This window comes from Loxodonta africana, chromosome 18 (genome assembly GCF_030014295.1).
Source record: "Loxodonta africana isolate mLoxAfr1 chromosome 18, mLoxAfr1.hap2, whole genome shotgun sequence".
In the NCBI taxonomy this organism is placed as follows: Eukaryota; Metazoa; Chordata; class Mammalia; order Proboscidea; family Elephantidae; genus Loxodonta; species Loxodonta africana.
The window spans coordinates 68,325,138-68,340,818 of NC_087359.1; the positions used below are offsets into that span (position 1 = coordinate 68,325,138).

Here is a 15,681-nt window from a genome sequence, read left to right on the forward strand (position 1 = left end):
GAGGCCGTCAGAAGGGGGCGCTGCACGGCCCACGAGCCTTTCGACCTTTAAAGCGGCGACGCGGGAAGCGCTTCCCGTGCGAAGGCGGTACTTCCGGCGGCGCGCTGGGTGCGGGGGCCCCTTGGCCCCAGTTGTCCTTCGCATCGGCACGTGTCGCGCCGCACCTTCCGCGTCGGTGATGCTGCCCCTACTGCGCTGCGCGCCCCGCGCCCTGGGCTCCGCCGTGGCCGGCCTCCGCGCCGCCGCGCCCTTCCCGCCGCTCCGGCGGCTGCTGCAGCCGGCGCCCCAGCCCTGCGCCCGGCCCTTCGGGCTGCTCAGCGTGCGCGCGGGTTCGGAGCGGCGGCCCGGCCTCCTGCGGCCCCGCGGGCCCTGCGGCTGCGGCGGGCTGCACACTGAAGGTGGGGCCGGATCCGGGGCCGACATGGGGGGCTCCGGGGGCCCGGGGAGGGGGAGGGCGAGTGTAGGCCGGGAGCCTGCTGCTGGAGCCGCCTCCCGGAGCGCCGAGCGTTCTGTCCACTGATGAGCTGCACGGGTGGCTGAGCTCACGTGGCAGCACGTTCCCGCACCCCACCCGGGAGAGCGAGCATTAAGCCCTGGGCGCCGCCTTTATTCTGAGTCCCGCGAAAACTGAGCTTTAGGAAGGCCGAGGGCTGTGGTTGAAAGCAGCATGGTTATGTCGGTTGACAAGTTCAGGAAGGTAGTCGGGCGTTCTTTTGCTTTGTGGCGAAACGTGGTCATGAGATTGTTGGAAATCACTTCTGCAGACTCGAATTCAGCTTCCCACGGAGACCGTTATGGAATTTTTACAAATGAGGCTTAAGGAAGTGAATTGGACTAAATTCCCAGAGCAACCGTCGATAGCAAAGACATTAGAGACAGCCCAAGTCCAGATATCTGGCTGCAGTAACCTGGGTCATTGTTTGATGCTTTTAGACTGATTGACTTTTCTTTTTCTGTGTCATCTGGTTTCTTATTTTAGGAGACAAAGCATTTGTTGAGTTCCTGAATGATGAAATTAAGGAGGAGAAGAAAATCCAGAAACATAAGTCCCTCCCCAAGATGTCTGGAGGCTGGGAGCTGGAAGTGAATGGGACAGAAGCTAAATTAGTGCGGAAAGTTGCTGGGGAAAAGTAAGTACCAGGCTCAGGGCTTGGGAACTCCAGGGGCCAAATCCAGGACCCTGCAAGAGCTGCCCTGGGCCTACTCCAGAACAGCCTTGGGTTTAAGGCAGGTAATTTGATACATAATTTTCAAGAGAAAGAGAAGGGTGCATCTGGACAAGTTCCTAAGTTTCAGGTCATTCACTGGACACAAATTTGCTGTGGGCTGGTTACAAAGGAGACAGTAAGGAGGTGGAACAAAAGCGTGTGACTGGAAGTCTATTGGCCCAGTAAAGGCAGTCTGCAGTAAACCTTTGCTGGTGGAGAGACCATGCCCTGTCTAAATTTAGGCCTGCAAAATCAGAAATTCTTATATTCCTGTTAAAACAGTCAGTGATCTCTGGTTTACGGTGCTAATAACCTGCCGGGCTGGCTCTGTGTCTGAGTAAAGCCAGGCCCTTTGCTCTCTGAATGTTTACAGTAGATGAAAAAGTAAGATATGTAATTCATAGGTAACAGGATTGGGTGACAATATAATAAGGGCTGCACTCACAGGTGGACAGCTTTTGACCTAGTTCAGCTCCTCCCCATTCCTAACTGTTAAATTCTTTTTCTGCAGTATGTAGTCATCCTTAATCCCACTTTACGGCTAAACATTTAGGGTCTTCTGGTTTCTTCCCCAGAGTATACAGCTCAGTGGCTTTTAGCATTCACAAAGTTGTGCCTTGATCACCGCTACCTAATTCCAGAACATTTTCACCACCACCCTGCCCCACGCCCCCCCAAAAAAGCCAAACCCATTGGCAGTCACTCCCCATCCGACGTCTCTCCCCTTAGTAACCACTAATCTACTCTCTGCCTCTATGGATTTGCCTGTTCATATATTCTGGATACAGTTCCCTTCTCAGATATATGATTTGCAAATATTTTCTCCCATTCTCTAGATTTTCATTTTTTTGATGGTGTCCTTTGAAGCATAAAAAAGGTTAATGTTGATGAAGTCCAGTTTATCTTTTTTTGCTTCTGTTTTTAGTGGCCTGACCCAAGGTCACCAAGATTTATACCTACGTTTTCTTCTGAGTTTTATGTAGTTTTGGCCGTTATGTTTAGGTTGGTGATTGGTCTTGAGTTAATTTATACCTGTGAGGCAAACTACTGATTCTTTTTTTGCCTGGGGGTATAGTTGTTTTTTGCCATACATAGATCAATTGTATGTTCTGTCACTTCACCTAAACTGTTTCCTTCAGAGTTGGATAGTGAGCCGTAACCAGCTTCTGGCTATTATAAATAAAACTGCAGCGAATGTCATGCATTTGTGTGCCCAGGAGCTCAGCTTATTGCCTAACACTACTGCAGATGAGGTAGATTTTGTGGTTGAACCTCAAACCACATTGTTCCTATGGGAAAATGGCTTCCTGGCAAAGCAGCCAGTTAGCACCACTCCAGGGGCACCTATTAGTGTGTGCCGAGAGGTGTCCTTCCTGTAAAGCAAATGGGAACGGTACCTGCTGGAGTGTGCAGCCCAGGATTGCTACTTCCAGATTTAGCATCACTGGAACTTTGACTCAGATTTTGGAATGTGATTGTCAGCTGAGCGTGCTTGCTTGCATCTTCAGATTGTCATTAGCTGTACACAGATGAATTGTGTGTTCTGTCGCTTCACTAAAGTGTTTCCTGGCCTCCCACAGCACAGCGGAGAATGAGTCTGTCCTGCAGCATGTTCCCGGTGAAGTCCCCCTTCCTGGCTAGGGCTGCAAGTGGTCCTCAGCTGATGTTACTCCAGTGCTCACTCGCTTTTCCTCCCAGGGGCAGGTTTTGTGATGGAGAAAGCTCTTAAAGGAGCACCGACTTCTCAGCTGCCCACCTCCATCAGGAAAGTGCCGGGGAAAGACTAGGGCAGGCAGTGTCAGCTGGGCAGTGAGCCCTGGGATGCTGGCCTGCTGGAAGTAGCCGACATGTGACTGTATTTGGCCATGATGGACTAGGGCTCATGAGTTTGACTTCCAGCAGCTGGCACAAAGTAGACGCACTTGAGGCCTTTTGAATCATTCTCAGGGTTGGGTGTAGGTACCTAGGCTTTTCTGGAAGTTCTGCACATAATTCAGATGTATACCCAGCTAGGGTACAGACATTGTTGCAGCAAGCGCTGCTGGCTACAGCAGGTTTGGATACTTGTGAATTAAACTAAGTTAACATTACACTGTGCCTGTTGTTTTCCTTCGCCCTCCTAGGATCACTGTCACCTTTAACATTAACAATAGCATCCCACCAACATTCAGTGGGGAGGAGGAGCCCTCACAAGAGCAGAAGGCTGAAGAACAAGAGGTAAGCTTGTAACACTGTAACCAGCCTTTCCCTGGGATTTCTGGCAGACTATAAAGGAGCAGTTCCTTTTTTGTTTTAACTCCTAAAAGGCCTTGAGTGGCACACAAGGCTAAGTTGTCAGCTGCTAACTGAAAATTTGGAGGTTCAAGTTTACCCAGAGGAGCCTTGGAAGAAAGGCTTGGTGATCTATGTCTGAAAAATCATAGCCGTTGAAAGCCCTATGGAGCACAGTTCTACTGTTACACCATGGGGTTGTCATGAGTCTGAATTGACTCAATGCCAGAAAAAGACGGCAAAGGAAAACCCTCCTGAACTTTTGTAGAGCAGCAGTTTCTGGCCAGCTTTGGCACTGGGGCCATGTGGGACCTTTTCCTTCTCAGGTACTGAATACATGACCATCTGTAGGCTCAGGCTCCAAAAGTTGGCCTAAATTCTCTTGATGGAAGGATTTGAAACTTCTTAACTCTTCCCACAATGGGGAGATGTTTGAGATCAGAGATTATCATTTGGAGTGTTTTCAGGTGAGGGAATGTTACTAACATGTCACAGGCTGGTAATAAACACCCAGTCACCTCAACCAAGGTAGCAAGCCAGGTGCATCAGAGGTTTTATTTAACACTTGGCAAGGTGAGCTCTTCCCTTAGGCTGATGTGGACCTGGGTGGTGCCCAGTCTTCAGACATGTTGGGAAGCCTGAACAAGGCCCCAGGGTCCCCAGACTTTCTCACTAAGCAGGCCTCTGCTGTTTTATGCCCTGGCACAGCGTAGCTGCCTGGTGTGTTTCTGTCTTGGCCACTGCAGCCAGCACGTGGACTCACTCTGCTCCCCGGGCTCAACAGCAAAGGGAGAGCAGTAGCCTTCATCCTGCCATTGGGATGGCCAGTGAGCCAGCTGAACCAGCCTTGATGCTGGGTGCTAGAAAAGGAAGACTCCTGAGACACTCAAGCTGGAGAGAGATCTTGGAGCCCTAGGTCAGCTTTGCAGTGTATATAGATGGAGAAACAGACCAGGGAGAGGAAGGTACTTACCTAGATCTCGGTTAACTGGCACTTAGCTGGGGTTGGGACCTAGCTTACTTAATTCTAAAGCTAGTGTGTTCTTTAAACGAGTAGGGTGCTAATGGGAAGTTAAGCCCTGCGCTAAGTGTTTGATCCTCTGCCATCTAAAAGATGGTATAGAACTGTAGGAGGGACCAACAGGGAGAGTTTAGGCCAGTCTCCTGAATGAACTGGTATGTGGCTTTAACAGTATTGTTAAAGATTCTAGGTTTCTTATTGGGGGACACTATAGTATAAGACTATGAGGTGGAGGCAACTTGATGGCAATGGGTTTAGAGCATAAGACTATAAAAATAGACAAATGATATCATAATAGTGGTGGCTGTCAGACGTTTGGTGCAGGCAGCCAATGCCTGCAAACAATAGCATGCACTGACTACCGCTTGTTTCCCCAGCCTGAACTGACATCGACTCCCAATTTTGTGGTTGAAGTTATAAAGAATGATGGCAAGAAGGCCCTCGTTCTGGACTGCCATTATCCGGAGGATGAGGTATGTATGTAGGGTGGAGTGCTAGCCCCTGGGGAGAAGAAGTGCCTCTTGGGGCCATCCTGGTCCCTTGTATACATTCTAGGTTAGACCAGCAAAGCAGGAGAGGAGAGGTGGTGACAGAGCGAGGTTAAAGTCTGGTGAGCCTCTAACTGCACAGTCCCTTTTTCTTCTCAGGTTGGACAAGAGGAGGAGGAGGAGAGTGACATTTTCTCCATCAGGGAAGTGAGTTTTCAGTCCCCTGACAAGTCCGATTGGAAGGACACTGAGTACACACTCAACACCGATTCCCTGGACTGGGTGAGTGCTGGATGAGATGGGGTGCCCTGGCACCTTCCGGGGAGATCCTAGTCTGAGGAGAGACAAAGAAGCGTTTTAATAAGCATTCCAGATGAAGTCTTTTTTTTCCCCTAAACTAGTAAATGTTGCTCTTCCTTGTAGGCCTTGTATGACCACCTAATGGATTTCCTTGCGGACCGAGGGGTGGACAACACTTTTGCAGATGAGTTGGTGGAGCTCAGCACAGCCCTGGAGCACCGGGAGTACATTACTTTTCTAGAAGACCTCAAAAGTTTTGTCAAGAGCCAGTAGAGCAGGCAGAGACACTGAAAACCTAAATTTATGGCAGCCTTTGGCAAGTGAACAAAACCTACTCTAAAGGCCAGACACAGTGCTTTGAAGTGGTTATCATCCTCGTATCATGGGAAGAAATTCAAACTTGAATTATTTCTATTGTACTCTTGTTTACTATTCATTTATTCCTTCTCTACAAATCTATTTCTAGTTTTTTTTTTTTTTCTTTTTTTGGTATAACATAATGGACAATAAAACTGGCTTATCCCTTCGAGGTAGTTTTCTATTTCTAGCGCTTCCTTTTCAACTGCATCATAAAACACGCAGAGCAGAGGATTTAAAGGTTTTAATACAAAATAAGTTATAAATAATAGATTTGTATATACATAGGCCCTTCTCAGATGGAATGGGTTGTTTCTAACCCAGGACGACGATGTCACGTCAAGGCTGGCTCTACAGAATGACAGCCCAAGTATCACAAGCCTGGATTTAAATAGAAAAAATCGTTAGCTTAATTTGTATTTCAGTCATGAAAGTCACCCTCAGTATTTGTTACAAGTTGTAGTCAATAATGACATTTATGCTACAGTTAGAATCCCTACATACGAGATGATGTGAGTTCAGGTACAATTAGGAAATTAGTGGTGTGGTTTGTCAGAGGCCACTGATGGCTCCCACTGTTGGTCTCTGCTAGGCCTCTGTCCTGCAGCCTTAAAGCAACTGCTTTTGAAACCACCAGCACCAATACTGTCCTAAAACTGAGATCAAACCCTAGAGGTGGGTAGCCTCACCCTCAGTGAACCAGTGACCAGAAAGATGGTTCAGACTCTTGACAGCTTGGAGCCTTTACAGCACAGCAGGGAGGTGAGAGTCCTAACAAGACTGCAGAGGGCACATACCATGGCAGAGGTACAAAACCACGCTCGCTATAGGCGGAAACAACTCACTAACTTGAGCACATCGCTTGATCAGTAAGCACCTATCAATATAAAATACTCTTAGGAGTCCTTGACAGCTCAGCCCCACCATTATGCTAAGGAATTCTGTTCTTAACTTTGACCATGGACACAGATTTTCTGCTTCCATAGGTGTGACGGTTAAGGTTGTGTGTCAGCTTGGCTGTGCCACAGTTACCAGTGGTTTGGCAGTGACCCATGAGCAGCCAATCAACTGAAAAGGCGTTTCCTTGGGGGTGTGGCCTGTATCCAATATGTGGACTTTTCTGGCAAAGCTCGATGGCTTTTGCTCACTCTGAATCCATCTGCCCTCTGGTTCTTGGGACTGGAGCTAGCAGTTTACCTGCTAATCTTGGGATTCGTCAGCCTCTGCAGCCTGTGAAGCCAGAGGCCTGCTGTTGGACCCACCAATCTTGGGTTCACCAGCCCCTGCAGCAACATGAGTCAGCAGAAGCCTCTAGTCTGGCCCTCAGGCTTGGGACTTTGCAGTCTCTGCAACCACATGAGCCATTTTCCTTGATATAAATCTCTCTGGTATACACAACGCACACTTCACTGATTTCACTTCTCTAGAGAACTCGGCCTAAGACAATAGGAAATACTTCTGGCTTTCTCTGGAAGACGCTACCTCACAAGCCTGCTTAACAGCAGTGGTTCAGCAGCTTGCATCCATTGGTGAAGATGGAGTCACATCCCTGCTAAGCTATAAAGGCTCCAAGACCACTGTCCCTCTCATATCTCAAATATTTAAGTCCTTGCGATACACCATCTGCCACTGCCACAACTATCTTTTACTTCATCCTCAGTATCCAATGCTGACTCGCCCTACAGACTGACCTCAATAGATGTTGAGCCCAACGGTCCTTGATGCCACCTGATTTCCCTTATGTGAAACCAAAGGCCTAGTGGCATATTAGCATTTTATGGCATTTGAGCGATCTACCATTAAAAACGTTGAACTCTGTGGTCTGCGTAGTACCGTTTTGCCCTTCCTTCCCACTCCTGTTTCTTATCATTTCATCTTTGCTGTGAGCCCTCCCCTGCCCCCCTGGAGCCATCACACTCTCCTAAGACTGCTGATCCCTCCTACAGCACTCCTTCCAGACCTCATCATCCACTTGGCTCCACTGCTGCTCTGAGCTACAGGGCACTGATGGCAGGTGTGAGGACACCATGAGAAGCGGATGCTGCAGTCTCAGCTGTGTATACGACAATTAGGCAATCCTTCCCTTGCCCTTTAGCTGCCCTTCCCATTCCCTCCAGCACTTGGTCTAAAACTTTTAGGGAGCGCCACACTCCAGCTCTGCTACCATTATAGTCACTTGTTCATCTTACTAAGAAGGTGAAGCCACCCGACTTCAACTCTCCTCCTTCCACCTTAACTCATTTCTACAAACAAATATTAAGCATCTTCCTATGTGCCAAGTACTGGGAGTAAAAATGAAGATGGGGTCCTTGCTCAATGCTTCAAGACATTTCAATAGGAGTGTTAAAGGGGATATGGCATCAGGTAGAGTGGAGGTGACTTGTTACTGTCACTTTTCTATGCAAGTAAATTCCTCAGAGAATAAACTGCGTTTTTAAACATTTGCCAGTTTCTAAGCTGTTGCTCCTGTCAAGGTGGGAATAAAATCAACCACTGACCCTCTCTTACCACTGGGTCCCATGGGAGGCTTACCAGGCAGCTCATGAGAAGACTGGACTTTTCTTCTGTCCCTTCAGTGACTAAAAATGCAGGTGTGTGGGGACAAAGTATACTATGCTCATGTATATGGTCTTCTAAGGAGGCACGGAGCTTCTGCTCTGTCAGCTCTAGAGACTGAGAAGTAAAAAGGTTAAACTCCAACTGAATCTTCCTTACGTTAGAGTCAATAGGTTGAATATCCTGATTCTTCATGTCAACCGATATAACTCTGGCTCACTGTAAGGCTTGATTGCTTGGCCCTTTAATTACGCTCCTTGGGCTCATGATTATGCTAATAAGATCTCCATTTAACCGCCTTCCCAGATTAACCAGTGCTCTCTATTCGTACCACAAGACATACTGATCGCTGTTCATGGCACACAGAGCATTCAGAGATAGGAGGCTCCTTTCTAGGCTCCCTCACACACTGCCACCACCAGCTGAGTATCCTTGTCAACACTCAGCTGTGTTTGGTCTCAGGTCCGTTTGCGCTAATTATGCTTCCTACTATAATTAAGTAATTTACTTACATGTTATATAGACCAACGAAATATAAGAATGAAAAACAGTTTTTGTTTTTATGATAATAAGTGGAATGCTTAGGAAACACTCAAAAAGATGATTTGCTAATGAAACTTTTTTAAAAAGCTGCTGAATTAGATAAAAAACGAGGAGGAAAAATCCTAAAGCTATGCCCTCAGCTTCTCGACCACTTTATAGAAATAAAACTGGAACTCCAGACCATGTATCACAGACTGACTTATGTAAGAAAGATATTCAGATCTACAACCAGCGGAGCCTCACTCAAAGCCTGGCAAATAAATTTATATGTCTAACTTACTATAAAATATTTCATTTTTATAACTCGCCACTTTAAGCAAAGTGCCAAATTAACTGGCGAACTTTCAGTCCCTATCATGTCAGGGCTCCTATTATATTTGAAGATCACTGAACCTTAAATTCTTAATATAGGTATGTCTTCATATACCCCAATTTTTTATGGAAGATTAGATGCGGATGTTTCCAACCCTAAACCGGGGTCTCTATAAAGAGACCCTCTCTAATACAAGTGTTTAACAAATGGCTCTGGGGGTGGGGGAGCTGGGGGAGACCCTGACTTGTAGTGCTTGTCAATTTCCATGCTGTAAATATTCTCACTCTGGCCAATTTGAAGCTCCTAACGTGACATCGACGGACACGGAGTTGGGAAGAGAGATGCACAATCAGCTCTAGCACACTGCTGAAGGCTCTCCAGGAAAGTAGATAAAGGTGGGGAGAAGTGGCCCAATATCTGTGTGGGGAACACTCACGTGAGATGGGATGTACAGGCCACACTGACACAGGACCACGCCACTTGTTATTCTCAAGTTGTACCTAAAGGCAGAAATGGGATTTCACGACATTACGGTCTGCACGGACACCAGACCTGAATCCCCAAACCTTTCCTGGCAGCAAACTTGGGGGGGAAATCCCACTCACCTTGGAGTGGGGGGTAAAAACCAATAATGCTGAAAAGGTTTTCAAAACTCTTACTTTGTACACACAGGACAGATGAGGGGGTTTGCTTCCCACTCGGCCAGCGTGCTGCTGAGCCACTGTTCATCAAACTGCAAGCTCTTCTCATACTCCCTGATGATGGCCTGTTCTGCAAGGCAAAGGGCAGCTGCAGTGCTTCACCATGCTTCACCCAGAGGGCCCTGTCTTTAATGCTATGCTTCACCTTCAAGGGCTTCCTCCACAAAGAAAACGATTCAGGCAAAAACACACAACCAATTGGTACGTCTTTATTGCTCTTGGATTCCCCCCTCCCCCTCCCATCTGTCCTCTCCTTGCGAGCATAAGAGGTGAACTGAGGCTAAAGGACAAGGAGATAACTTTGACACACGTCTCCAGAGGCTACTGGGGCAGAGATGTGGAATGTCAGAGTCCTGAGAGCACCTGGAGGAAGCTGACACTACAAGGCACTTCTGATACCAGGCCTGCCCTGCTGAGTTTAAAGTGAGTGGTGCCCCTGTGGTAGTACCCGTGTTGTTCAGGATCTGTGTGCTCATTCTTTCAGCAACACGCACCAATACCTAGTACGTGGTAGGCACTGGGTGACAAAGATGAAAAAGACTGGCCCCCAGCTCTTGATGAGCTCACAGGCGAGACTTTAGCTGACACTACAGGGTGCTTACTTCTGACACCAGCCCAAGCTATCCACTGATTGCAAACTTACCCACACCAAGCACTGCTTTGAGTCCTCTACACAGGTTGTTTCATTTAAGCCTGATAACAACCTTGTAGGGCAGGTCTATTACCTCTATTTCGGGGATGAGAAAGACAGCCTAGTAAAGACAAGACTCTGTGGAATAAATGACTTAATTGTATGAGGTGCTAAACCAGGCACTCCACACAGTGCTATGGATGCCCCAGGGAGTAGCTGTTCACAGGACACTGAGGAGTCAGTAAAGAATGGATAGGAAAGAAGGCACTTAAATTACATCCTGTGAAGTGAGCAGATTGCTATTAACCTATACTAATACACAGGTACAGTAGGACAGTGCAGTAAACACCAGAACTGGGTTCACACAATTGATTCTGTTTCTCAACTCCACCACTTGCTAGCTGTATGACCTGGGTAAGACACTTTCTTCTAATACTGTCTTGTAGGGTAGTCATAGGAGAAGACAATATAATGGAATGAGATGCTCTTAGCACAAGGGCTAGCACACTGGAGACTCTTATTATTGGGAAGACAGACAAGTCTTCAAAGTATAAACAGAGACTTCTGGACACTAGACTGAATATGGAGGTAAAGGAGCAGGGTTAAGAACCAGGCTTCAAACTGGTTTGTTCCAGTTCAAATCCCTGTCGAGAATTTGTATTTCCATTCTAGATAGACTGAATCCGAGTCTACAGTTTAACAAAATCCCAGGTGATTCTTATGTACACTAAAATTTGAGAACCACTGCCCTACTAGTGGTTTTCAGAATTGGTCCCTAACCAGCAGCATTAGCATCGCCTGGAAACTTGTCGAACAGGTTCAAAGCTCTGTTAAGAACTATCCTGCTCAAAGGAAAGGTCAGCCTTAAAGTAGCTAAATATAGGTAGAAAGGACTACCCTCAGGGGTCACCTTGGTCAATCAGCTCCTGATGGATTTCCTCAAGTACAGCCAGGTCCATTGGCTCCTCCACCTGCAAAAGAAAGTGGAGCTCATCAGAAGTCTGAAGTCTTAATCAGTCACCAAGCCTCATGACGACTGTACTTGGAACTTGGCTTAAAGAGCCCAGACTTCCCTCAGGGGATCAGTCCCGTACTTTTGAAGAATATGCTGACAATGACGTGGTGTGGCCATGCTGAGAAACTATCAACAAATGATCAAACTACCCAGGAATGGAATAATGGCACCAAATCTGGGGGAGACAGTATATGGTAGCAGTTAAATATATGGTTCTGCCAAGGTTACGTGACAACAGTAAAGTTCCTAACTTCTGTAAACCTCAGTTTTGGCTTCTGTGAGTGGAAATAAAACCAGCCTGCGAGGGTTACTGTGAGCAGTAACTGTGCTAATGTAAGGGCAAGTATTTCACATACTCTAGGACACATAGAAGGCACCCAATAATACATTGTTATTATGTAGTACTTCCAAAGCCCTTGTCCACATTTTCTTATATAATCCTAACAATGCTGGCAACATTATCTTCTTCATTTTAGAAACGTGAAAACGAAAGCTCAAAGAGGCAGAATGAAGTTAATGAGTCAACAGCAAAACCAGGACTAGAACTCCAGAACTGCTGACTTCCAATCCAATGCTCTTTCCAATACACTGTAAATGGTTTCCTATCCATACTCAACTCCCAACCCTGGCTGAGATTAGAATCAGAAAGCTCCTGGAGATATTTTTTAAAAAGGGAGATCCCTAACCCATGTGTACTGAATCGAAATTTCCAGGGGAGAGACAAAGAATGAATGACTGTATAATTTTGTTTGTTTCATAAGTGATTACGATACTATGATGCATCAGGTCTACAGTCTGGTATTTAGAAACCATTGATCTTGAATAACCTAACATTAGAGGTAGAAGAACCTGGGTTAAAATCTGTGAGAATTCTGCCTGAGGGCTGAGGGTGGGTGTGTTTACAGGACTTAGGTAAATAGGTGCCAACTAGTAGTTCATGCTGCTGTAGCCCACCCCCTGTGCACACACCCCAGCCTGACCTGAGCCAAGGCCTCTGGATAGTGGTCCACTGACTGCAGAGCGTTCCACTCCTCTTCCATCACTTCTTGCACTAGAAGGGTGTTCTGAGCTCCTCTTGGCAGGCTGCCTCCAGCCTGGCGGTACTTGTTCAGGAGCCTGTCCCGGCTGTTTTTCATTCTCTCCAGGCATCCCTTGGAGTAAGGAGCAAGATGGGGGGGGAGGGCAAGGGAAAACAAGTTTCTCTCTTTTTAATATTCTTAGTTGTTGAAACATTAAAGACAATTTATAGACATAAAATTCCAACTACGCTATTTTCATTTTTGCGTATTCCTTCCAGTCTTGGTCCACATGTAAAAAAATGGGAAATTACAATGCCTTGTTCATGTATTTCCAGATCATACTTCGCAGATGTCTTCAATGCCACCTTTCTTAATGGTTGGCTGCGTAACATTTCAGCTTCCTCTTCCTATTACAGGACATTTCCAAGTGTTTTGCTACTCTAGATATGGCTGTGTTAACAACCCTCCTGTATACAGTATTTCTAACTTGGGGGTCATTTTGTCTCCCAGGGGACAGCTGGCAACGTCTGGAGACATTTTTGGGTGTCACAACTAGAGGTCTACTGGCATCTAAAAAGTGGAGACCAGGAAAGCGGCTAAACATTCTACAATGTACAGGGCAGCTCCCACAACAAGGGATTACCCCTCAAAATGTTAATAGTGCCAAGGCTGAGAAGCCCTGCTGTACACAGTTCTAGCGTCAGATTAGCTTCCTGGGGTATATCCACTACTTCAGGGCGAGAAAAGGAGTATTACTCTCTGGAAACCGTGGTGGGTTCAGAATAGGTCAGAACTGAGGTGGGGTACAAGTCTGCTAAGACTTAGGAACTGAGGCTCTTCTGAGCCTCAGTTTACTCCTCTCTAGAATATAAACAATTCCTACTTCATACGCAGTACGTACACGAAGATCCTCTTTCGATGCCTGACGCACCGGTGTCGCTGTTATTAAAGGGATGAGACCACAGCCACGTTTCAAATATGAAACAAACCCAAATCGGAAAGCAAGACTTCCTGGGACTGGGCTGGCCCGGACTAACGCCAGAACCTCCGGGTGGGCGGCTAGGCACTAGTCATCCCAGACCTACTGACAGGAGGCCCGGGTTCGAGGTCCACCTCAATGGCCAGGCGCTCCCGGCACCTGCCTCACAGAGCTACGTGAGGAGAATAGCCCAGGGATGGCTTAGGGGAGTGACTACAACCCAACTAGTCATAAACCCCACACACACCTGCCTGAAAGCCTCCTTCCAAGGAGGAGAGCCCACCACTTTGTATAGCGAGCGGTGCGGAGACTCCGGCGGCTCTGCCATCGCCTCTTCGGCGGAGCAGCCTCCAGAAAGCCCCGCCCCCTCGGAACGCGCAGAATTCTGGGAGCTGTAGTTTCTGAATGCTCAGCGTTCTAGATGGAGGGCGGGGAATTCTGGGAAGTGTTGTTCTACCTGCCAACCCTACGCCGAGACAGAGTGACATTTGTGACGTAAATCCAACAACATTTTGACATTTATGAGGTAAACGAAATGTGGATTGAGCGAGAGAGGGAGGCGAATCTTTGTTTTGGATGTCTGGGTTTATGCAGGTAATAAAACCAAACCAAACCCGTTGCCTTCGAGTCGATTCCGACTTAAACCGACATTATGGACATAGTGGAATTGCTTCCATAGGGTTTCCAAGGAGCGCCTGGTGGATTCCAACTGCCGACCTTTTGGTTAGCAGCCAAAGGCTTAACCACTAGGCCCCAGGGTTTCCTCATGCAGGTGGAGGTGTCTAATAACCTGTTGCCGTCCAGTCGATTCCGACTCTTAGCGGAGTAGAACTACCCCAAAGAGTTTCCAAGAGCGCGTGGTGGATTCGAACTGCCGACCTTTCTGTTAGCAGCCGTAGCTCTTAACCACTACGCTACCAGGTGTCCAGTAGGCAGATAAATACCCCGATCTCAGGCTCTCCTCGCGCTATGAGAGTGCGCAGTACCAAACTTTTCCTAAACAGGCGCTGAGCCTGTTGACCTACTCGTCTCGCCCCCTTTGCCGTCAGAATAAGTGCTTGACTGGTGATTGGCTCGTCTCTGGCAATGGGCGGGCCTCACTCTCGCCCCGCCCCTAGTTTTACTTTCGTTTGCTCGATGATTGGCAGCAGTAGTGGACAGCTAGCTCCGGATTGGCTGCGCTCAGCGGCGGGCTGAGCAAGTGGAAGGAGGCGAGGAGTTGGGCCAAGATGGCGGCTGCCGAGGACCCTGTGGACGGCGGTGAGCTGTGGCACACCCAGCTCCCTAACCACGCCGTGTTCCTGCGGCTCCGGGAGGGACTGAAGAACCAGAGCGCCGTCGAAACTGAGAAATCGGCTTCTTCGTCCTTGTCTTCCCCGCCGCCGTTGCTGACGAGAAACCTACTTTTCGGCCTCGGCGGAGAGATCTTCCTGTGGGACGAGGAAGGCAGCTCCTTCTTAGTCGTTCGCCTTCGGAGCCTCAGGGGCGGCAGCGAAGAGCCCTCCCTCTCCCAGTATCAGGTAAGGCCAAACCAGGAGGATCTAAACTCGGTTTTTTCTTCTCGTTCTGGGATCTTTCATCGTCTGTAAATGTGTTGTTCAAGTGTAAGCCGGCGTCGCTTCGGGGACTTCCCGCCTTAAGTGTAAAAGCCTTCCCCCTTATTTTTATTTTTCTCCAACGTGGCCACATAGCCTTTCGATACCTCAGTTTCCGTATTCTTTTAACCAAAGTTTCTGACTCCGACACGGTACCAGACGCTGTTATGGGAATAAACCAGATCAAACTCTCGCTTCTGTGGTGCTTAGTTTCTGGAAAGAAGGAAGGACCATGGAATACTCAACAAACTATCAGTGATGGTTAAGTTTTCGGAAGAAAAACAAAACAGGAAAGGGGGATAGTGTGCTATTTGGTAGGTTGGTTGTAAAAACGGCGTGGAGGGGCCATCTGATCTCCTCTGACTTCACAAGCGGGGAGAGGACTCACCATCAGCATCAGCCCAAGGCTGATCCTATGATGTGGCCGTCAGACATGCCTCCTCCCTCCAACCTTTTTACCAGTTCTGACACCTGCCTTCCCTCACATGGCACTCTCTACTCTGCTGTGTTTGATAATTTGTTGCCGTGGCCACAGAGAACTCACAGACAGTACTCACAATTATGGGGTTTATTAGGGAAGTAACAGGTTACAATTCAGGGTCCAGTTCTTCGGGACAGCCTCTTCTCAGCCGTGCCCCCAAGCAGGCCTCTCTCTGTCCTCGGCCCTGCTCTGCTCCAGCAGTT

General features: G+C 47.8%; 3 protein-coding genes across 5 annotated transcripts in view; 2 read left to right on the top strand and 1 right to left on the bottom strand.

Annotated features, from left to right (window-relative positions):
* The first annotated feature begins 163 nt into the window (after nt 1-163).
* C1QBP (complement C1q binding protein) lies at nt 164-5,814 on the top strand. Its single transcript, XM_064271632.1, has 6 exons — nt 164-398; nt 980-1,130; nt 3,332-3,425; nt 4,878-4,973; nt 5,148-5,270; nt 5,412-5,814. The coding sequence occupies exons 1-6, from the start codon at nt 179-181 to the stop codon at nt 5,559-5,561; spliced, it is 834 nt and encodes a 277-aa protein (XP_064127702.1). The 5' UTR covers nt 164-178; the 3' UTR covers nt 5,562-5,814.
* A 60-nt stretch (nt 5,815-5,874) lies between these two features.
* Nucleotides 5,875-14,665, bottom strand: RPAIN (RPA interacting protein). 2 transcript variants are annotated; one of them, XM_003416865.4, is made up of 7 exons: nt 13,650-14,408; nt 12,385-12,555; nt 11,300-11,360; nt 9,717-9,828; nt 9,494-9,557; nt 8,178-8,318; nt 5,875-6,026 (listed from the first exon to the last, which is right to left on the bottom strand). In XM_003416865.4, the coding sequence occupies exons 1-7, from the start codon at nt 13,728-13,730 to the stop codon at nt 5,997-5,999; spliced, it is 660 nt and encodes a 219-aa protein (XP_003416913.1). In that variant the 5' UTR covers nt 13,731-14,408; the 3' UTR covers nt 5,875-5,996. The 2 variants fall into 2 exon arrangements, with proteins under 2 accessions (XP_003416913.1, XP_010594830.1); XM_010596528.3 differs by lacking the exon at nt 5,875-6,026 and having other exon boundaries at nt 6,033-8,318; nt 13,650-14,665.
* Nucleotides 14,605-15,681, top strand: part of NUP88 (nucleoporin 88) — a 59,141-nt gene continuing 58,064 nt past the window's right edge. For both annotated transcript variants that reach the window (XR_010318440.1, XM_003416867.4), the window contains exon 1: nt 14,605-14,922. Coding sequence is in view for 1 of the 2 variants with exons in the window: in XM_003416867.4 (XP_003416915.1) it covers nt 14,632-14,922 (291 nt within the window). In the remaining variant the exon portion in view is untranslated. The remainder of the gene's footprint in view (nt 14,923-15,681) is intronic.